Source organism: Vombatus ursinus, unplaced genomic scaffold (genome assembly GCF_900497805.2).
Source record: "Vombatus ursinus unplaced genomic scaffold, bare-nosed wombat genome assembly UNPS02014812.1, whole genome shotgun sequence".
NCBI classification, from domain to species: domain Eukaryota; kingdom Metazoa; phylum Chordata; class Mammalia; order Diprotodontia; family Vombatidae; genus Vombatus; species Vombatus ursinus.
In genome coordinates this window covers 74,490,829-74,514,660 of record NW_020954590.1, presented here as the reverse complement: position 1 = coordinate 74,514,660, position 23,832 = coordinate 74,490,829, and the positions used below count along the sequence as shown (strand labels likewise).

At 34.6% G+C, this 23,832-nt stretch overlaps 1 protein-coding gene across 2 annotated transcripts in view; it reads left to right on the top strand.

Moving 5' to 3' along the window:
* Window positions 1-23,832, top strand: part of LOC114054217 (V-type proton ATPase subunit H) — a 110,981-nt gene that overhangs the window by 45,112 nt on the left and 42,037 nt on the right. For both annotated transcript variants that reach the window (XM_027877389.1, XM_027877388.1), the window contains 3 exons: window positions 1,841-2,019; window positions 10,369-10,494; window positions 21,011-21,112. In XM_027877389.1, the coding sequence (XP_027733190.1) occupies window positions 1,841-2,019; window positions 10,369-10,494; window positions 21,011-21,112 (407 nt within the window). The remainder of the gene's footprint in view (window positions 1-1,840; window positions 2,020-10,368; window positions 10,495-21,010; window positions 21,113-23,832) is intronic.

The window sequence follows — 23,832 nt, the reverse complement described above, 5'->3', positions numbered from 1 at the left end:
CTCAAAGCATTTTACAAACTGAAATGCTGTATAAGTGTGTTAAATATAATTATTTGTCTGTGAAGAAAGTCCTACTCTGATGCTTCATCATGATTTGAAGGCCAGTAGAGTATGAGGTCTACCCTGCCAGTAAAGCTGTTTTAGGACTTCTGTAGATAAGTAATGAGATGCTCATTACCATCTACCTTGGTCAGTAGGTGGTGAGTTCTTTGGTTGTGACAACTAATGAAACAAAAAATACAAAATGGTCATCATTTTGTACAGTCCACTCTATTTTACAAAGATGAGGAAGAGTATGCTGAAGATTAAAAAAATCCCCACAATTTTAGCTAATTTGTAAATATTAATTTAGTTGTCATATGATAAAGATTGGTGATACCAATGCTTGGTAATGTAAAGAATTTTAAGTGCAACAGGCAAATAGCCATTTCAACAAAATTTTAGCCTCTGCTTTAACCTTTTGGCATATTCTGGGGATGTGAAATATCTGATGTTAACTGGTTTCCCAGTGGCTTAATGTCATCTGGCCTTTTGGACAGGCATCAAGAGTTCACAAAACCATTGAGGCATACAATTGTACATCTTTACCATAGCTTTTTAAGTCCTGAGTGACAGTATTCTCCAAAGTCCACAACACAGGCAATGCTCTTTTCATAAAATCTGTCCTCTGTATATAAACCTCCATTCTCTCTTTTCTTCCTTTTTTTCCTCCTATTTGATCCAACCAAAATGTTTTTTTTCTTGAATTCATTGCTTTTAATTTTCTTTATTAATTTAAAAAGCAAATGAATTGATCATTGATTTTTTTTTCTAAATAGTTTTTTTTAACCTATATGGCCTTTATTAGATATTTTCCCACTTTTGGGTTACTGGCTTTTGTTTAGAAAGAGAGATTCCACATCCGGTATAGATATACAGCATTAATATTATTGCAGAATTTGTGACTTTTCAGGACATTGCTAAGGGCCTGCAGTGATTTGTATTTGTTATTGGTTATTTTGTTAAAATTTTGGAAAGTATTTTGAGGAATCATTTCACTTGAATCAGTGATCAAATACTATATCAAGTGTTAAGTTGTAGTATGTGAGTACTGTCAAATGAATGTTATAGCAGGCCTTTGAAAAATTATTAGGTTATGTGAGGAGAGAAAGGAGGGAAATTTTTAGATGAAAGGTATCACATATAAATATGCAAGTAAAAATGCCTTGTATAGATGAGGGACACTAAAGAGATCAGCATAATTAAAGTAGATGTTTCTGTTAGGGTATACTGAGAAATAAGAATTGAACCAGTATTTGAAGGACCTTGAATACCAGCATAGAAAGTTGACCATAATGCTATGGACCCGTGTGCTAGGGAGTCATTTAAGGGTTTTGAGCAGGGGAGTGACATAAAGAAAAGAATTTCAAGAAGATAAATCTGGTGGCATTGGGCAGGGTGAATCAGTGACGTCAATTCAAGGATTATTTTAAATAATCCAGTTGTGAAATGATAAGGACCCTCTATTAGAATGGTGGAAAAAAAAGTATGGACCTAGGAATCTGCTTTAAATAGAAAATAGAATCAGTGATGTGACCTTTCCTTAAAAGGTTAGAACTCTGTGTAGTAGTTTTGACTAGGTAGTTTGGACTTAGGTAGTTATGGTTTCAAATTCTTTCCTAATAATAACATGGGATATAAATTAGTTTGTCCTGTTTTTATAAATCTGTCACCCAAATTCACTAATAGACATTCATTTATAATACTTAATATAAATGCCATATAATTACATATTTTTTCTTCCATACATTTCATTCCTTATATTTCAGTCTGATTTGAAATTTACATTTTTCTGATTTAGAACCTTTTAGAAAAATCAATTGAAAGGGAAACTCGCCAAGAATATGCCCTGGCTATGATTCAGTGCAAAGTTCTGAAACAGTTGGAGAACTTGGAGCAGCAAAAGTATGATGATGAAGATATAAGTGAAGATATAAAGTTTCTTTTGGACAAACTTGGTGAAAGTGTCCAGGATCTTAGGTATGTTGTAGCATGACTTAATTTGAATAAATTTATTATAAGTTTTTGAGTTAAGTGTACACGTAGGAATGCATATATTTTAGGCAAATTGGGGAGATTAGTATTGAATAATTGTATTTTAAAATAGAATTAGACAAAGATTCAACCCTTTTCTTCCTTCACCCCCAAATATAATTTAGTAGACATGTTAAAATGTAACGCTATGGTGGGTTACCAAACTAGGAGTATAATCTCTTGGAGATTGTAATTTGGTAAGGGAGGTTGGTGATGAGACACATATGTAGATATAATACTTAGTAATAAAGGCATTATGAAGATATAAAAGCAAAGTTTATATAATGTTTCAAGAGGAAAAGATTATTTCTGACTAAGGGATAGGAGGGAGTCAGGGTATAAGATTTTGAAAGGCAAGTATCATTTTATAATTGAGTAAGAATTTATTTAGGAAGACAGTGGAGTAGGTAAGAAAACTCTAGGATCTCCAAATTTCTTCCACACACAAAAAAGAACATCACCTTAAAGTGAAAGTAGAGTGGCAGAGATAAATAAAAGTCATGGTAAAACAGTTGTCCTTCTAAGATGACTTGAAACAAGGTAGTAACAAGATTGCCCCACTTGTGATTCCTGAATATTTTTGCTTTCTTGCATTTAAAAAAATGTTTTATTGATACTCTTTTTGGAGGACCATCTTTGTCACTACTCATTAATTCATCTCCCAACCCCAACCAAAGAGAAGCCCTCCTTTTTAACAAGTACGTATAGTCAGACAAAACATATCCATCCACACTTTGACTGTATCTAAAATGTTGTATCTCTTTCTGCATCTCTTATCCCTTATCTCTTTGCCAAGAGATAGGAGGCATGCTTTGTTATCAATATTCTGAAGTCATGACTGGTCATAGAATTGGTCAGATTTCTCAAGTCTTTTATAGCTATAATACTCTGATCATCATGGAAATCATTGTCCTTGTCCTGGTATTGCCCATTTTGGCCTGCATCAGTTCATATAAGTTCCTGAGCATCTCTGAATCCATCATAATTATTATTTTTTATGGCATAAAAACAATTACATTCATATACCACAATCTGTTCACACATGCCCCTACTATTAATGGGCACCAGTTTATTCTTTGCTGTAACAAAAAGTGCTAGTACAAATATTTTTGTACATGTGGATCCTTTCCTTTTCTTGGAACTTTCTGGTGTATGTACATAGTAGTGGTATGTGGTTTTCCCAAATGGTTCGACCATTTACAGTTCCAGCAATAGTGCTTTAGTAATATGTCTGTCCTCTGATAGGCCCTCCAGTTATTGTTGTTTTTACTTTTTGTCAAATTTATTTTGTGGGACAGAATTTTAGTTTTAATTCACGTTTCTCTTGTTAAGATGGCTTTTCTTTTTTAAAATGTGGAGGTCTATGACTTGCATTTCTTCATTTGAAAATGGCCTGTTTCCTTTAACTATTTATCAACTAGTGAATGACTCTTGTTCTGATATATTTATATTGATTCTCCATATATATTAGTTGTCAGACCTTTTTCAGACAAATTTATTGCAGAGATTTTATCCCATTTAACAGATTCTATATACATTCTTACTGTATTAGTTTAACTTGTGCAAAAGTTTTTAGTTTTAATTAAAAAAAAATCCATTTATCTTGACATGTCATCTAACCCTTATTTAGTTAAGAATTCTGTCCCTAGGCATAGTTGTGAAAGAGCTTTCCTCTTTATTTATGATAGGACATTTTACATTTTGATCTTATTTCAATTTTGTGGGTTTTTTTCCCCCATGTTTTCAAAATATGTTGCTGTGTTCTGTTGTTTTTGGATTTTGTTTACTTAATCTGTTCTATCAATCAACTTTTAAATTTCTTGACCAGTACCAGTTTCAGTGGTCACTGTATTATAGAATAGTTTGAGATTTTATACTCCTAGATCCCTATCATTCTTACTTTTTTTTCCCATTATTTTTGAGATTCTTGATCTTTTGTTTCTTTGGATAATTTTTGTTATGATTTTCAAGTAAGCCTTTCATGGTTTGGTATGGCAACAAATTTATGAATTGGTTTAGTGATATTTTTGTTGGCATAGCCCAAAGATGAACAATAAATATTTTTCCCATTATTTAAGTCTTCCTCTGTATTTCCACAAAGAGTGTTTTATAGTTTTATTCATATAAGCACTAAGTACCATGGTAGATTGATTCCCAGATACTTTATATATTTGTAGTTACTTTGAAAATTATTTTTATATATTCTTTTATTTGGTCTTGTTAGCAATATATAGAAAGGCTGATAGTTTTGTGAGTTTATTTTTATAATACTGCTAATTTACTGAAGTTTTTTTTTGTTGATTTTTAGTGTTCTCTCAGTAAGCAATCCTATCATCCACAAAGAACAATACTTTTGTTTATCAATTGCTTATATTTTATTTCTCAATTTGTTTTTCTTGTCTTTTTGCTGTAGCTTTCAAATAATTTAGTAGTAACTATGGTCATTACTGCTTTAGGGGAAGGGAATAAGTATTTACATAGTACCTACTGTGTGCCAGGCACTGGGCTAAGCACTTAAAAAAAATCTCATTAGATTCTTACAACCAACCCTTGGAGGTGGGTGCTACTATTATCCCCACTTTGCAGTTGAGGAAACTGAGACAAACAGAGTTTAAGTTACTTGTCCAGGGTCACAGCTGGTAAGTGCCTGAGGTCAGATTTGAACTTAGTTTTTCCTGACTAGACTTAGTGCTCTAACTAATGTGCTATCACTTTGCTACAAGCTGCTTCTTTAATTCTGTTCCTGTTGTTCCTTTAACCTTATTCTTAACGGAATGACATCTACAGATGATGCCAGCTTTTGGATTTACGTACTTTTTACTATATTAAAGAAAAGTGTGGTTAGTTCTATGATTCTTAGTATTTTTTAGTATAAATTAGTTGTATTTTGTTTGAAGATTTTTTTTCTGATATAACCATGTGATTTTTATAGTAGTTGTCATTAACATGGCCTGTTGTTTGTAGTTTTCCTAATGTTGACAAGCCCCATATTCCCTATATAAATCTGACCAGCACATGTATAATAGTAGCCTTTTGAATCTGTTGTTATAACTTCTTTGATAGTATTTTGTTCAATGTTTTTGTATCAATAGTCATTAGAGATTCTGGTCTGTAGTTCTTTTCTTTATCACTTCCTGGTTTGGACCTCAGTATCGTATTTGTCTTTTAGAAGAAATTTGTTAGAATTCCTTCTTTATCTCTTTGGTTAATAATTTTTCTAATGTTGAAGTTAGGGCATTGGACTTCGTAGTCAGGAAAACCTGAGTTGGTTCAGATCTCTTCTCAGATACTGTGTGACCCTGAGGAAATCACTTAACCACTCCATGCTTGTTTCCTTACTTGTAAAATGAGATCTCTTTCAGATCTAAATTTATGATACTTTTTCCTTCCCTTTTAAAAACTCTTAAAAAAAAAAAAGCAAAACAAAACAGCAAAACCACACCCAGGTCCAGAGTTTTTCTTTCTTTGATCCTTGAAGACCATGTGATTCTGAGCAGATAGTTGTCTTGTGTCCTCCCCCTATTAAGTGTTCAATATTTGATCATCATTTAACCCCTTAATGTCCAACTAGATGTGCTATTCTGGGCTTCTCATGATTCCTGTGTTTATGTTTCAGAGATCATACCCGGAATCAGTCTTCGCTTCTGGAATACTTGAAAGTATTCTGTGAAAAGTGCATTTTTTCCACTATAGAATTTTATTCACTTTTTTGGGATATGTTGCTCTTGGATGTAAGCCTTTTTTTTTCTTTTATCTTTTTGTATAAGATATTACAAGTTTTTATTTTATTGTGATTGTTGGGTATAGCCCCAACCAGATTTGGGTATCAACTCCTGTAGTTTTGGGCAGACTGGAAGAAATCACTGATTTTTGTCTTTGGTTTTATATTAAATCTTTTTATCATCTGATACTCTTATTTGTTGTATCTGAGCCCTGGGCCTGGTTTGCCAAGAAGTCCTCATAACACACATTTTCCTTAATACTTACTAAGGTAAAGATGACAATGCTCACCAAATTTCTTTGAAACTGTTTTTTTTCTGATATCATTAGATCTGAAATACAGGAACATGTGCTTATGTACCCTAGTCCTTTAACTGATGACTGTCCTGGTGATAAATAGAAAAGTTGGTTCTCTTTCTCCCCTTTCCTGATTCATTTACTTTCTTTGGAACTAAACGTCAGTTACTTCCTACAGTGCAGTTTGGGGATAGCATGGAGACATAAGTGATATTTTGTTCAGAACAGTTGAAGATTTTAAAAACCATCCACTTCTAACAACTAATTATTATTTTTAAACCAAAGGGCTTAGTGCCTAAAGACATTGTTTAAGTTCTGAATTCATGGCAAAAATGTAAGTTAACAATATTGGCATTCATGTTTTTTTATTTATGATCATAGAAATTTTAGAGGTGAAAGGGGCCTAGTAAGTTATTTAGTTCAGCTTGTTACTTTTTTCATGAATTCCCTGTACAACATTGCAGATAAATGGTCTTCCAGTTTTTGCTTGAATACCTGTAGTAGTAGGAGACTCAGTGTCTCACAAAATACCCCATTCCATTTTCAAACATTCTTAATTGTTAGGAAGTTCTTTCTGTCACTGAACCAAAATTTATCTTTTTGTAACTTCTATCTATTCATCCTTCGTCTGCATTGTGGACTTAATATAGATTTAGTCTAATCTCCCCACTAATTGACAGGTATTATGCTCTCCCTCCCCTTCCCCAGCTAAGTTGTCGTTTTTTTTAGGTTAAAACACTACTTTGTAAGTGAATCGGAGGTCCTTTTACTATCCAGTACACTTCTCCCTAAATATCCTTCAGCTTATGAATATAAAATATGAAATTTGTCTGAGTAGTGCAAAGTGAGACTATTAACTCTCTTATTTTGGGTACTGTACTTCTATTAATGCAGTATGAGATTCTCTTTCTCCCCCCCCCCTTTTGGGTGTGCAGACCTGTCATTTTATTAATAGGTAGTAGTTCTCAAGACCACCCTTTGACCACCCTTCAAGGGTATCTGTGAAGCCAACGCTATTTTCATAATAATACTAATAGGTTTTAATTTTTAATATGATAAATAGATTTAGATACAACCTACATAAACAAAAACTCTTTGGGATTCCTCAGTAATTTTTGTGTGTGTAATGGGGTCCTGAGACCAAAAAAGTTTGAGGACTGTTGGCATAGGGAAATCTGGTTGAGAAACTCCCTTAGTTGACTTATCTACTCAGTTGCCAGTTATAGCCCGAGAGTTTTGCCTGGAGCCACTGAGAAGTTCAGTGACTTTCTCATGGTCACATGGTCACAGTTATGTGTCAGAGTCAAGATTCCAACCTAGGTGTTCTTGTCTCAAAGCCCAGGCTTCCTTCTACACTGTTAACCTTAGGAGCCCATTAATCCCTCCTCTTCGTCTCACCTGGTCAGGGAGGGTTGGGGGTCGGGTGAGTACAGAAAAGGATGGCGATTTGAGGGTGGAGAAGCAGCAACACTATAAAGATGCCTTACTGAGTTTTTTTGTCACCTAAAACTCTTCAGTTATTTTTCTCAACACATTAATTGCTTTCTAGTCCTCATTTCATTCTATATTCTTGTACTAGATTCTTTGTACCAATGTTCAGGGCTTATATTTATCCTGTTACAATTCCTGTTTAGAGACACAGAATTTCAAAGTTGGAAGGGACTAGAGAGATTACCTAATCTAACCTTTTTCTGAATAAGAATGCCTTTTATAACATACACAAAGCTTCAAAGCTTAAACTTCCAAGATAGCCCTTTCCACCACTGGATAGTTTTAATTTTAAGCAAAGTTTTCCGCGTATCAAGTCTGAATACTTTTCTTTGAAACTTTTACCCACTGTTCTTAGTTCTTGCCTTCTGTGGGCTAAGCAGAGCAAAGCCACTCCTTCTGCTGACAGTTCCTTAGGGATAATCACATTTTTATGACTACCTAAAGATGTAAATATTTACTTGATAATCTGTCCAAGAATTTTACTGGGGACTTCTATCAAGTCCATTGGTTTATAGTTTTTGGAATTTATCATTTTCCCCTATCAAAATTGGGGCATTTGCTCATCTCCAGTCTTCTGGAATGTCTTCATTATTGACAGGTTTTTAAAGGTGTTTCCTTCTGGTTTCATGATGAAAAATTGAAAATATGTATATTTTTCCCCCAGCATCTTTGATTCTTGGATTTAGAAAAGCAGATGCAATTTCCTGGACTGCAAGATTTGAACTTGCTTGCTTTTGTGCCCTAGCTCTCCTATTCTCCCTTAACCATATTTGTTCTACCTTTTCCAGTAAAAATATGGTTCTTTGTAATTAAGAAGACAGAAGCAAAAGAGATATTTGAAAAGTTTGGCTTTGCCTCTTACATCATCTTTATCAGTTGCTTTTCCCTTCCTAATTTTTCCTTCTTGTAGTAGTAAGAACTTTTTTTTAAAGCACTTTTTATTTACTTTTTCTTTTCACAAGTCTGTTCTCATTTATATCCTTCTGACACTTTTCTTATTGACCCATTCCACTCTTTCATTTTTTCTTGGTTATGTGACCCCTGTTTCTGTATTTTATATATGACCTTCAAAAACTCAGGCTCGTCAGAGAGCTCCCTGTTAAGTTATATTCATCCTGTTATGTGGCTCCCCATTTCCTTCATCCTTCATAAACATTTAATTTTTGAGAGATTTTACTTTCTTTTTAGAGCCCTTGACCATAGGATCAAGACTATCTTTTATTTAAACTTTTGAAATCTGCCTCCTAATTTTTAGGGCATATTTTTATATTCAGAGTTTCACCCCTTGTCTGTCACAAACTTTAATTATAAAAGTTTACTCGGTAGGTTCCATTTGCATCGTCTTCCAACAGTCATTTCTTTCTTGGTTATCTGGATTCAATTTGAGATTCTTTTCAATGTATCCTCTATCTATGAACTTCTCAAATTATCAGAAAGATACTCTATAAATTTATCTGTCACTCTGTATTTAGCAGAAGAGACTTCAACTAGTTGTTTGGATAGTTGAGAAATTCTTCTTTAACTACTTTATCTTACATCTACCAGTTTTCCTGCTTATGTCACACAGCTATATAATTTTCTATTTCTGATGCATGATAAATACTGAATGAGTGTTTGTTGACTGACTACCTGTTCCTTGCCTTCAATTTTCAACCAAATGTTCTGCACTGTGCCTTCCCTTTCATGTTCATGTATTTAAAAGGTATTTGTGCTTCACATAATAGGGCTACTTCACCTTTCCTTCAATTAGATTTCATTGAATCCCAGAATATCATTTAGGTCTAGTCATCTAGTTAAAAATATAACAAAAATTCTTTCTATAACGTCTCCAAGAGGAAGTCATATAACCTCTACTGGACCTCCAGAGATGGGGAAATTCCCTCACTATCAAGGTAGCCCATTCCACTTTTGTCAAGTGCTACTTATAAGGAAACTTTTTCTTTTAATAGAACTGAAATCTGCCTGTGGAATTTCTTCCCTTTGTTCCTAGTTCTGCTCCTGGTGTTTAGTTTTTTTTTTTTTTGAACAAAACTTAACTTGGGTCCTCTTACAAAGGATAAGCCTTCAAATAGTTGAAAATAGTTATCTTTGTTCTTTTTAAATGACAGGTATATTTTTTCCTCCGATATATTCTAATTATGAATCCTGTGTCATCAAGTCTCACTTATACTTGTGAAGTCATATATACACCCCTCTACCTCCTACTGTTACATAATTTTGTTTACTTAGTCTGTATTCTTATAAAGAATTGAAAGACAGAAATCGATTTTGAGGGTGATCTGCTTCATACCATGCATTTTAGCTTGACTGTAACATTCCATCCTTACGATTAGGTTTTACAGTGCGAAAAGCATCAGATTTGAGGACAGAGGACATGAGGTTGTGTGCCAGCTCTGTCTCTTAATACCTCTTTTGACTTTTCTTTGGGTCTGAGTTTTCCCATCTTTAAATGAAGAATGTAGATGACCTCTGAGGTCCCTTTTGGATCTAAATCTATGAGCCTCTTGTCTCTTCCAGTTCTGCTGTCTCGTGACTTCACATACTTACTCATGTGTGGTGCCATACTGTCCTGATAGTGAATTTTACTTAAACTTCGTAAAAGATGCTATGAAAGTTTTATTACATTTCAGTGTTAGTAGTTTTCTTATTTTTGATATAATTATATCTCATTTAAAGTTCAGAATATTTGAATTTATATTACTAGGGGTAATGGGAAAACCTTTTGGCTCAGACTGTGAATTATTAGAGACTTAACTTTTTAAATTTTTTTAAAAAATATTTTTATAGCTCATTTGATGAATACAGTTCAGAACTCAAATCGGGAAGGCTGGAATGGAGCCCTGTTCACAAATCAGAGAAATTTTGGAGGGAGAATGCTGCGAGGTTAAATGAAAAGAACTATGAGCTGTTGAAGTAAGTTGTTATCTATTAAAAAAAATTTGACCTTGAAGAATTATACTTCATATTTAGATTCTTTAGATTGCAATGAATTGGTGTTTCTTTAAATGTTTTAAATTAGCCAGCATTTATTAAGTACCTACTGTATTCTAGACCCTGGAAATACAAATACAAAAGTGAGACAGTTAATTACATTCTACTGGAGTGAAGGACATGGCATGGTCACAGATAAAAACAGGATATGTGCTAAGTATGTGCTACCTTTTGGCCAGAGGACTTGACTCATGGATCTAGGTTCATTTTGGGAGGACTTTGATGTACATACTTCTAATAGCACCTGATGGCACTTAAAAAAATCTTTTATATTTATATATGTTAAATATTTTTAAATGACTTACTTCTTCAAGATCACATATATGCTAATGGACAATGATGACTAAAGTTATCAGCAGTTTAAACTAAAGTTTATATTGATTTAATTTTATTTCTTTAATGAAGATTTCTCAAGCCCTCCTTGTATGATAAAAATTGCAATTATCAATAATCATTTACCATGCAACATATTTGACTGGAGGGTATGTGCCAAGAACTTAGGATATAGAGAAATGTAGCTTCTGCAGATACAATTTTTGTTTCATGTATGTATGTATGTAAGATTACAAAAAAGGCTAGGGGCAATAAAAGGAAAAAATTCTTAAGTTTTGTATTATAATTATTTATTCATATATATGAATATGCAAGTAAGCTTCTTGAGGACAGAAACTGTATCTTATTTTGTCTTTGTAGCCCTAATTATGTTTCACGGGGCCTTGTAAGTAATATGTACTTAATAAATGTTGATTGATTTTAAATCAGTTATTTTGATTTAATTAATTAAATTAAATTTTGATTTTGATAAACTAAGTATTTTCTGACGTTTGAACTACTTTTGCTATTAATCTATTTAAAGGTGTTGTTTATTTTGGACACAGTTTTAATATGGTGTTATTGGTATATTATGTTTAATTTCAAGTGTCACTTTTTAAAGAAAAGACAGTTCATGAACATATTGGAAAGCACTTTTGTGTAGTGGATCTAGTGTTGATTTGGGAACTGGAAGAGCTCTATTCAGTAATGTCCCTGACGCTTACTAGCTATACGACAGTAAGCAATTTCTGAGACTCAGTTTCCTCATTTGAAAAATGAGTCTAATACTCCTTGCAATTCCTACCTTATTAGGGTGGTTGTGAGGCTCAAATAAGGCTCAAATAAGATAATAAATGTTTAAGGCTTCATACATACATATGTTGGTTGTTGCGTTTTTTTTTGTATAATTAAAAATAACGGTACTAATTTCAAAGGATAGTGAATAAAGTGGTGGGTCAGGAAGACCTAGGTTCAAATCCTGCCTCAGATACTTGATAACTGTGTGAGCCTGGGCAAATCACTTAACCTCTGTTTGCCTTAATCCACCAGAGAAGGAAATAGCAGACCATTCCAGTATCCTTGCTAAGAAAACCCCATGGACAATGTGGTCCACAGGGTCATGAAGAATCTGACACGACTAAACAATTGAACAACAAATTTGACATAATTCTTGAAATAATGCATTATAGAATCAATTTTTAACTTATTTTTTAGATAAACCTTTAGGCTTCCTGGAGATGAGAGAGAAGTGTTCAAAGCCGCTGTCTGTAGGAATCAAATACTTCCTTACCTGCCATGGGATCCCCCTCCTCTCCACCTTGCTACATGTGATGCCCTCTTAGCTGGAAGGGAATGAAAAAGCAGATACAACACTTACTATATGCCAAGTACTTAAGTACTAGAGATGTAAACAGAAAAATCAAGACAGTCACTATTCTTGTGAGATAATACATAAAAGATGGCTCAGTTTTATGGCCTGATGATACCTAGGTTTCTGGCAAGTAGCAGGTGAAATGGCAAGTCCCTAAGGACCTTGGGCAGCAAAGATAGAGCAGATGATCTTTAAGGAATGGGATAGTGGGTTCAAAGTCAGAGTGCAGTGGGACTCTGGATTGCCTCTGGCAGAACTGGGCATTGTTTTGGAGTACAGTGTCTAGTGCCTGGTGGGATCCAAGGAGTGTAACAATGGGGGTTGGGTTGGGGAAGGAGAAGATCCATGGCCACCCTAGTTAGTGGTGGTGCTGATCCCAGTAGTTGGGTTACCTGTTTGCATGCTGGTTTTAGCAATATTTGGGAAAAGCACCAAGCATGTACTGGTTTGCAGGCATTTTCCTGTATGGGCCCAAAGTTAATATTCTCACATATAACTCTTATACAATTTTAATTGCTCCTGAGGTTCTGGAGTTTTATCTCCCTAATTGTTAACATTTTTTATTCAGGCTGAGTCTGAAATGTATGTATTTTCTTTTGGCATAGAATCCATAAGTATATTCATAGTTTTATAAGCATGTATGTAGAACCTCATTTCACTACTATCCGTGTGAGTACTATTGAATGACAGATAGGTGTATACTTACTGTGGAAATCAAAAAAGAATAATGCTATGTGTATAATTGTTTTCTGTAGTCAAAGGTCTGAAGTTGGGATTATTATTTCTGTGGGCATTTGCTTAGTGTAGTTACCAAGCCAAATTTTCAGGTCACAAGATGAGCTAGTAACTGCATATTTCATGTTCTGCCTTTACCTAATCAAAAATATACCAGAACCAGTAATAAATCATTAGGCAATAAATTCCTAATTTTAAAAAAAAGATGTTTTAGACCTTTCAGAGATAAAAAAAATGTCTCAGCCCATTGAAAGTGATATTTTTGGACACCATTAAGAATTATTCACTAAGCTATCAATAGTGTCAACTTCCTAAGTCATCTTTATTCATAAAAGACTTCATAGCAAGCTTGTGTTTCTTTTTGGTACATAATGAAAATATTACCTTGTACTTTTGACATTTATTAAAGACAAGGTTCTGCTCGCTAAGTTTTGCATTTACTTATCAGTCTATCCCTCTTTTTGACCCCTTCCCTTAATTTGACAGACAAGTATCTGAGTAATGTTAAATATTTATCCAACTTAATATTGCTTACTTGTTAGTACAAAAGACCTTAAAACAAGAGCCCCAGTTTTGCAAAACAGAGACATTAAGAGGCAGTATGGTATAGTAGATAGAAAACCGCTCTTGGAACCAGGAAGATCTGGGTTCAAGGCCCGTCTCTGCCAGAAGTGTGGCAGAATCTGGACTTAGACCAGTATTTTGTACCATTTACCAAGCTAAACTCTAAATGGATATGTGACTCATTCATAAAGATTGATTTCATAGAGGACAAAGGAAGGAATTATTTTACATATCTGCGGATAGATATGACCAGTCAAGGGATAGAGAATATCATAGAAGATAAAATAGACAATTTTGGTTAATAAAATTTAGAAGTTTTTGTACAGCCTAAACCAATACAGCTAAAATGATAATGGAAACAGAAAATTGGTGGTGAAGAGAAATCTGTGTAGCAAGTTTCTTTGATAATGGTCTCATTTTCATGATATACAAAGAATAGGTTAAAATTTATAAAAAGAAGAGACATTTCTCAAACGATAAATGGTCAAAGGATATAAAAAGGCAGCTTTCTAAAGAAGCAATCAGATTTTTAATTGAAAAAAAATTTAAAGAGACTACACCAAAATCTTATTCTCCTCTTAGCAATGAGCACCCGTTACTGTTTTAGTAAATAATAATGTTTCATGAAGGCATCCATAAAACTAAGGTAGGTAGGTGATAGTTGGAAGTCTCATCTTATCTTCTACATTAGCACCCATTCCTCTTATCTTCATCAGTGAACATCGGAGGGTAGGGTCCTAATTCTAGTTTCTGTCAGGTACAGGTTTGGGAGGCTATCTCACTCTGGAACCTACTTCCCTGTGTGTAATAATAACAATAACAAACAACGGTAATAGCAATAATACCGACAACAGCAACAATAACAACAATCATATAGTATATTATGGTTTGCAGAGTGCTTTACAAATATTATCTCATTTTATCCTTACATAAATCCTTAGAGGTAAGACAAACAAAGGTTAAGTGACTTATTTAGGTCACACAGCTTGTAAGTGTCAGACAACAGATTTGAACTAAATGTAACTACTACCTATACCACCACTTTTCATTGAACTGTTCTTTAAGAAAAGAGATAAAGCCTTTGCCCTCCATAATCAAGTGAACAGATAACATGCCTTTTCCTTCTAGAACCTCATCCTGGACCAGAGCCTCAGAAAAAAGGCCTGACCAGCGGCCAAGCACATACTCGTGGATGAGGCCTTCTTGATACGGTTGTTGTTATTGTTGAATCATTTCGGTTGTATCCCATTCTTTATGGCCTCTTTTTGCAATTTTCTTGGCAGAGATAATGAAATGGTATGCCATAGCCTTTTCCATCTCATTTTACAGGTGAGAAAACTGAGGCAGACAGGGTTAAGTGACTTGCATAGGGTCATACAGCTAGTAAGTATCTGAGGCTGGATTTGAACTCAGGTTTTCCTGACTCCAGGTCCAGTGCTATATCCACTGTGCCACCTTGCTGCCAGAGCTTATCTTTATATAGACCTCTCTACAGTCAATGCCATCCTAATGTCTGAAGATACCAAGAAATTTGTATTTCTTTATGGGAATCTTCAGGCAAAAATATAGGGGCCTATGGCCACCAACTATTTGTAGTCTTTAAATATGCATATGGTAGCACTGTATAAAGAATATTATCAGTATATTCCTATACCAAAAGGAGATTAGGCACTCTTGCTTGGCTTTTTAAATACCTTTATCCGGTTGAAGACTAATAAATACCAAAACCTTGACAAAGCCCATGGAGTGCCGAGGTACTGGTGCTTCTTAAATACTGAAGAGAAGAGTCTCCTGGGGGCCGAGCCAAGATGGCAGAGAGAAGCCAGGAAGTTGCCTGAACTCTCTCCAGTTTCCCTCAGAAACAGTGTTAAATCAAACCTCTATAAGAATTCTGGAGTGACAGAATACGCAAAAAGATGTAGTGAAACAATTTTCCAGCCCAAGATAACTTAGAAGGACTTCAGGAAAAGTCTGTCTCATTTGGGTAAAAGGGGAGCACAGCCCAGCACAGGTGGTGTTTTGGCAAGCCAGTGGGAAACTCTTAGTTGCAGCACAGATGAAGAAATTAAAGCTATCTATAGTCATATGAAAAAATGCTCTAAATTAGTATTGATAGAAGAAATACAAATTAAAACAACTCTGAAGTACCACCTCACATTTACCAGATTGGCTAATATGACAGAAAAGGAAAATGATAAATATTGGAGATGTGGGAAAATTGGGACACTAATGCATTGTAGGTAGAGTTGTGAATTGATCCAATCATTTTGGAGAGGAGTTTGGAACTATGCCCAAAGGACGGTCAAACTGTGCATACCCTTTGATCCAGCAATATTACTACTAGATCTATATCCCAAAGGGATCATAAAAAAGGGAAAAGGACCTATATGTATAAAAATATTTATAGCAGTTTTTTTTTGTGGTAGCAAAGAAATGGAAATTGAGGGAATGCCCATCAGTTAGGTAATGGCTGAACAAATTGTGGTGTATGAATTTAATGGAATACTATTGTGCTATAAGAAATGATGAGCAAGTGGATTTCAGAAAAACCTGGAAAGACTTACATGAACTGATGATGCTGAGTGAATTGAGCAGAACCAGGAGAACATTGTACACAGTAACACCAACATTGTGCAATGACTGACTTTGATAGACTAAACTCTTCTCAGCATAACATGATTCAAGACAATTCTGAAAGGCTCATGATGGAAAATGCTACCTGGATTCAGAGAAAGAATGATGGATTATGAATGCAGATCGAAGCATACTATTTTCATCTTTGTGTGTGTGTGTGTGTGTGTGTGTGTGTGTGTGTCTTTTACCTTTTGTTCTGTTTCTTCTTTCATAACATGACTAATGTGGAAATGTGTTTACAGGATTGCACATGTATAACCTATATCAGATTGCTTGGGGAGGGGAGGGAAGGAGGGAAGAAAAAAATTGAAAATCAAAATCTTATTAAAAATGAATGTTAAAAACTTTCTTTACGTATAATTGGAAAAGGTAAAATACTGTTTACAAAAAAGTAAAGAACCTCCTGGAACAAGAGACCAAGCTTGCCCAGTTGATTAATAAATTAACAAGCATTCATCAGGAGCTCGCCAAGCCACTTCTTCCTTTTTTCTCACTTATTCATTCCTCTCATAATCTTCTCCAAGACTCAAGTACTCTTTACTACCAGCTTTCCTCTCTTTCAGCAGTGGTTCTTGTCTTTTACTTTGATGAGAAAATTGAGACCATCTATCACTGTGTTAGGTGCTAGGGATAGACAAAAACAAAACAGTCCCTTCCCTCAGGTAAATGCAAAATAACATTTTCCTTGCAAAGAGATTCCCCTAAGGCTGAAGACTTGACCACCCAAGAATCATTAAATCAGTAGGAGTTGCTTTTTGAGGAACCATGTTTGAACAGCACCATTGAGGTTTTTACCTTAACCTTTGGTACTGAGAGGGACTAGATTGACACTTTCCATTGTCATTAGAAGAGCCTTCCTGGTAGTGTCCTAGACAAATGGTCCTTCTCCCACCTCTTCTTTTCTCTGTAACTCAGAGGACCCTGTCTAAGCAAAAACTCCTTTCTCTGCTATGACTGCTTTATGCTTGTTTATCTACAGTCATCTCATCACTACCTGTCCTGAGCCCTATCTGGCTCTGCCCTTCCGTTTTGCCATCTGGCACACATTCTATCATTAGTTAATTCCTCTTGAGCCCAGAACTTTTCCTTGTACTCTCTTTTCATCTTTTTTCATTTACAAAATTCTGACTCTCTCTAGAATATATTTCATCCCCTCATGCCCCCTCCAGTAGCATGTGCTCCTGACTGGTCAAGAAGAGTGATGGGTATGTACCTTGTTCTTCATTCCCCTTTCCAGTCTCTTTCTTTGTCACCATAACTCAGTAACTTCACCTTTAAGGTTCACTCAACTCATCTGTCGATGTCCCTTTCTTTCATCTACGAACCCTGTGGTTATTTTCCTTCTTTTTTCAAGGAGTACAGCACCTGACTTAGTCTTCTCTGAGGGGAACTTTAGGATACCCTTTGAAGATTCCCTCAAACACTTTTGCTTCCTAATTCTTCAGCTTCATCTCCCATGACCTAGCTCTTCACTTTATTTTGGCCATACATCTTCATGTCAATGAGAAAATACCATTGATCTTACTATCATCTATAACTGTGCCACCTTTATAGTTCTGAACTCTAATTGTAATTCCACTTTAATCATAATTTCCTATTCATCTGTCTTTTCTTCTACATATCCCTAACAGTTATGTGTCTGGCACATAGTGGATGCTCAGTAAATATATGCTGATTAATTAAATCTGTTCTTTGGCCTAACTGCCATCTCTAATACACTCTGTACCCATCCACCGCTTATTTTACCAATCCATCTTGCTTTGATCTCTCTTTCCTCACTCCACAGTCTTCACCCTGTGTTTCACCAATTCAGTAATATATTGCCCTTGTGTTCTGATCCTCTCAACCCTCATATCTTACTAAATTTGAGCCGAGGATTATTGGCACCATCTACCTTCTCCATTCCTACTTGCATATTATTGAACCATTCTGATAGGGTCTACTGTAAAGACATTATCTAATCTGAACTGGGACCTAACTGTTACATTACAATTTTTTTTCGCCTTATTGACTATAACATTCCTCTCAGAATCTTCTCCAAGACTGAAGTACTCTTCACTACCAGCTTTCCTCTCTTTCAGCAGTGCTTCTTGTCTTTTACTTTAATGAGAAAATTTGAGACCATCTGTCATGAACTCCTTCTCCTCCCATATATAATATAAATATATTATATAATGATATAATAATAATAATAATAATATAAAGGTCATGCCTTTTCTAGATCATCAGTCAATCAACATTCGTTATTTATTAAATATTTACTATGAGTCAGCCTCTGTGCTAAGCACTGGGGATACAAACACAAAGAAAGTCTGTGCCTGTCAGGAGCTTACATTCTAAGGAAGTAGGCAATATATATAATATGTTATATATATTACATATATATGCATATATACATATATACCCATGTATATGTATATACACATGCATGTGTGTATGTGTACATGTATACACATGTATATATACATATGCATATATGTGTGTATATGTCTATGTAATTCAGTAATAAAATGAATGCAGAATGTATGGAAGGTAACCTTAGACAATACCTTTGATTTGGTCTCTGATAAAGAGATGACCCTTCTTGCCAAGACCAGCTTCCCTTGTCCCACATTTGTAACCTTGATCCAGTTATTTCTGTCTCCTGTGGTCCTTTCCTTATTTCCCTTCCTGTCATTTTCATTCTATTTATTTTTGAGATTGTCGTCTTGATATTCTCTCTAGTTTTTCGTGGCACTACTCTCTTGATTCTTCTCAGTCTCCTTTGCTGCCTCTTTGTTTGGTAATCCTCGCTAACCATGAATGTCCCTCAGCACTCTCTCCTCTTCTCTTCTCCCTCTTTATTTTTTTCCTTTGGTGATCCTATCAGCTCCCATGGATTCAGTTATCATGTTCCTGATGATTCCTCAGCCTGATGTTTTAAGTTCATCACAATTTAACTTCACAAACTCTCATGTTTTTTTCTCTTCATGTACTCTCTATTCCAGCCAAACTGACTTACGGTTTTTTTCTTTTCTTTTTTAAAATAATATTTTATGTTCCTCCCGATTACAATTTTATGTTTTCCCCAATAATTTTCCCTAATTTTTTTCCCAAAACAATTAAAAAAAAGTTTTGATTTTCAAATTTTATCCTTTCCCTCCCTGAGATGGAAAGCAGTCCTATATAGATTTTATGTGTACAGTCATCTAAAACATTTCCATATTAGTCATTTTGTTCAAGAAAACTCGAACCAAAAAAAAGAGAGAAAAATAGCATGCTTCAATCTATATTCAGACCATATCAGTTCTTTCTCTGGAGGCAGATAACATGCTTCATCTTGAGTCCTTAGGGATTGTCTTGGATCATTGTATTGCCGAGAATAGCTAAGTTATTCACAATTCTTCATTGAACAATATTGCTGTTACTGTGTATGATGTTCTTCTGGTTCTGATCACTTCACTCAGCATCAGTTCATCTAAGTCTTTTCAGGTTTTTCTGAAACGCCTGCTCATCATTTTTTATAGCATAATAGTATTCCATCACAATTATATACCACAGCTTATTCACCCATTCCCTGATTTATGGGTATCCCCTCGACCAATTCTTATCCACCACAAAAAGAGTTACTGTAAATATTTTTGTTCAAATAGGTCTTTTTTTTTCTTTTGGATATCTTTATGATACAGACCTAGCAATTGACCTACAGTCTTTTGATGAACCATGTACTTAATTTCCTTTCTCTGTAACTTTTTAAAATAGTATTTTATTTTTTCTAATTACACGTAAAGACAAATTTTAGCATGATCTCAAAGTTAAAGCTAAAATAGATTTAACCAAAAGATAAAAATAGGAAAATCACACTGTGTCAGCAATTTTATTCAGTATTGTTTTAGACCATTTAAAATAACTAGACAATATGAAAACCTGAGAGCATACCTACCAAAACAGACACAGGAATTATATGACTATAAACATAAAACACTTTTTATGCAAATAAAGTCAGATCTAAGTAATTGAAATAATATTTATTGTTCATGGGTAGGTAAAGCCAATATAATTTAAAAAATGACACTTTTACCTAACTAATTTGTTTATTCAATGCCATCCCAATTAAATTACTAAAAAAATTATCTTACTGAGTTACAAAAAAATAATAAAGTTCATATGGAAGAGCAAAAGGTCAGGAACTTGAAAGAAAATAGGGAAAATAGATGCAAAGGAAGCAGATTCATCAGTATCAGACCTTAAACTATAAGATAGCACGTTGAAGTGTAAATTGGATAATTTTGATTATTTTAAATTAAAATTTTCTTATATAAATAAAATCTATGCAGGCAAAGATAGAAGGAATGCAGAAAATTGGGAAAAAACTCTCAGATAAGATGTGATTGTGTTGGAATATTGCTGTGGTATAGGAAATGAGCTGATTGATTTAGAAAAACATGGAAAAACTTGGACTTAGGAAGGAAGATGCTATCCACCTTCAGAAAAAAAGATGACATGTGGAAATAAGCGTAGTATGGTCTTCATATGTGTGTGTGTGTGTGTGTATCCACATTTAATTGTAGCCTTCTTTAGGGTGGGGGGGAGTAAAAAGTGTGCTGCAGAGAACAAAAGAAAACCTACAAGGAAGCAAAAAAAAAAAAAAACAACTGAGCAGCTTTGAAAACGAAGTGTAGTATTTTATTGTAAGGGTTTTCTTGAAATGGATATTTTATATTGAATCCTCTTCTATGTTCTGCTGTGTACATGGCCGTGTTTTTTTCTTTCTTTTCTCCTTTTGTATTTAAACTTAAATAAAAAAATTTACAAAAAAAAAATTTAAATTTTTTTTTTTAGGATCTTGACAAAACTTCTGGAGGTGTCAGATGATCCACAGGTCTTAGCTGTTGCTGCTCATGATGTGGGAGAATATGTACGACATTACCCACGAGGCAAACGGTAAACATCTTTTCAGTATCTGAGAAATGACTAGCATCAATATTTTTATTTTAATGTTGTAATGGAACCTCTTTTATTTCTTTAAAAAATATTTTTTCTTCATATTTGAAGGGTCATTTACATTACACTTTACTCATGGCTGACTCAGTTGAACAAATATTAAGTTTCTTCTGTGTGTAAAGCACTGTGCTACTAGGCATTGAAAATAGAGAGTAGGAGAACACCACAGCCCCTTTTGTGAGAAAGCTTTTCATCTGACAAAGGGAATGAAATATGGTGGCCTTACAGTAAGGTGGCCTGCTGCAGTCTCTGCTCCTGTGGCCTTTTCTCATTTCTCATTGTCCTCGATCTCTTTGCAGCATTTGATACTGTTGGGCATTCCAGTTTCTTGACCTTCCTAGCATTGCAATATCATGTTCTTTTTTGTTTCTGACCATTCCATTGTTGGTTTCTTTTAACAAATGTTAGAAACAAGTGAAATGTGTATGCAAAAGGCAATTTTTTGTAGGATGGTTAGTGAGTTGTTCATTTTAGGGATTATATTTCAGAGAGGGTTTATTTCTCTTATGATTAGGGAAGTCTTCACAGAGAGGGGAGGGATTTCCAGTGACAACTTGAATAACTTAGTAAGTTGATTCTTGGAGAGCATTTCAGTTAAGGAATGTAGCTAGAAATGAGAGGGTGATAATCATTTTTTTTTTTTCCTTGGCTAGGCAGTGGGGTTAAGTGACTTGCCCAAGGTCACACAGCTAGTAAGTGTCAAGTGTCTGAGGTTGGATTTGAACTCAGGTCCTCCTGACTCCAGGGCCACCTAGTTGCCCCTGATAATCACATTTTTGGGACAGAATAATCAAAGGAGAACAGAGGGAGAGTAGGCAACTAAGAGGAAAAGGAATTAGGTTGAATTATACTTGTGAGACACTGAACTTTAGAGGGTGAGGAACTTAGTTCTGATCTTTAATGCAAAAAGAGGCAACTGTAAGTTTATAGGAGAATGTGTGATAGTGTTGAAGTGGAGAAAACTTTTAACAGTAGCTTTGATTGTTTGGACTAGGTGTATATTAGTAGTGAGGAATCTGTACAACAATCTGAAGTCTGTGAATTAAAAAAATTTTGATAACTATATTTGAGTATGATTAGTTTCCTTTGTAATCCAGTGTGTTCAATTTTATGCATTTAAAAACATTGTTCTCAGAAGGGGTCACAGACTTTATCAGATGCCAAAGGGTCCATGGCACACAAAAAGTTGAGCTCTAGAGGATGTAGAGGATGAAGTTGTAGTGATCACGATGATGATCAAAGATCAAGATGAACAGTTTATGATGATAGGCAGGTTTGGTAGATCATAAAATTACAGATTTTGAGATGTAATGAATTTTAGAAATCATTAATCCAATTTTCTCATCTTATAGATAAGCATCTGGGGCCCAGAGAGGTTAAGTCAGTGGTGTCAAATTAAAATAGAAACAAATCCATCCCATATCCCTGCAGATTCATATTGGCTTAGAAAACCACAAATGAACATCATATATATTGTATTATATTTTAATTTTGTTAAACATTTACTAATTCCATTTTATTGTGGTTCCTGCCAGCCCACAGGCTTCGATTTTGACACCTCTGTTTTAAGTGACTTACCTAAGGTCACACAGGTGGCAAAAACAGCATTTGAATTTAGGTCTTCTATCTCCAAATTCAGCACTTTTTTCTCTGTATCTTTCTGATTGAGTAGATTAGTTGTGTATTTAAAAGAAATATATGAAAATATTCTTGTTGAATAAGGATATTTTAATAGTAATGGGAAGTAGGTAGTATCATTAGAAACCTTAACATGTGTTACATATAATTCGTATTTTCTGGATTTGTTGTTGGTATTGATGGAGTTCTACCCCAGCCTTTGACTTTTTCTGTAAGCTAGTCAGAACTTTAAAATACAAATGTCATAATATTAAATTCCATTAATTTACAGCTTAACCTATATATGAGTTGGTTTTCTTTATTCCTTTATGATTAGAGAATATATTATAGCCAGCAAATTCCTACTTCCTGCTCCTTTAATTGCTAAACTTTTCTTTCTTATTCTACTCTAATCCATATCTAATTTTTTTAAAAATTAAATTATTTGCTTTTAGTTTTCACCAATCACCTCCATAAGCTTTTGAGTTTTAAATTTTCTCCCCCTCCCTCCCCATCTCTCTCCCCAAATTGGCATGCAGTCCAGGCTCTACATATACATTCTTATTAAACATATTTTCACATTAGTCTGTTGTAAGGAAGAATTAGAACCAGTAGGAGGAACCACAAGAAAGAAGAAAAAGAGCAAATAGTATGCTTCGATCTGCATTCATAATCCATCTTTCTTTCTCTGAATCCACATAGCATTTTCCATCATGAGACCTTTGGAGATGTCTTAGATCCTTGCATTGGTGAGAAGAGCTAAGTCTAAGTCTATCAAAGTTAGTCATCACACAACATGCCTGTTACTGTGTACAATGTTCTTCTGGTTCTGCTCACTTCACTCAGCATCAGTCCATACAAGTCTTTCCAGGTTTTTTTTGAAGTCTGCTTGCTCATCATTCCTTATAGCACAATAATATTCCATTACATTCATGTACCACAACTTGTTCAGCCATTCCCCAATTGATGGGCATCCTCTCAATTTCCAATTCTTTGCCACTACAGAAAGAGCTGCTAAAAATATTTTTGTACATATGGGTCCC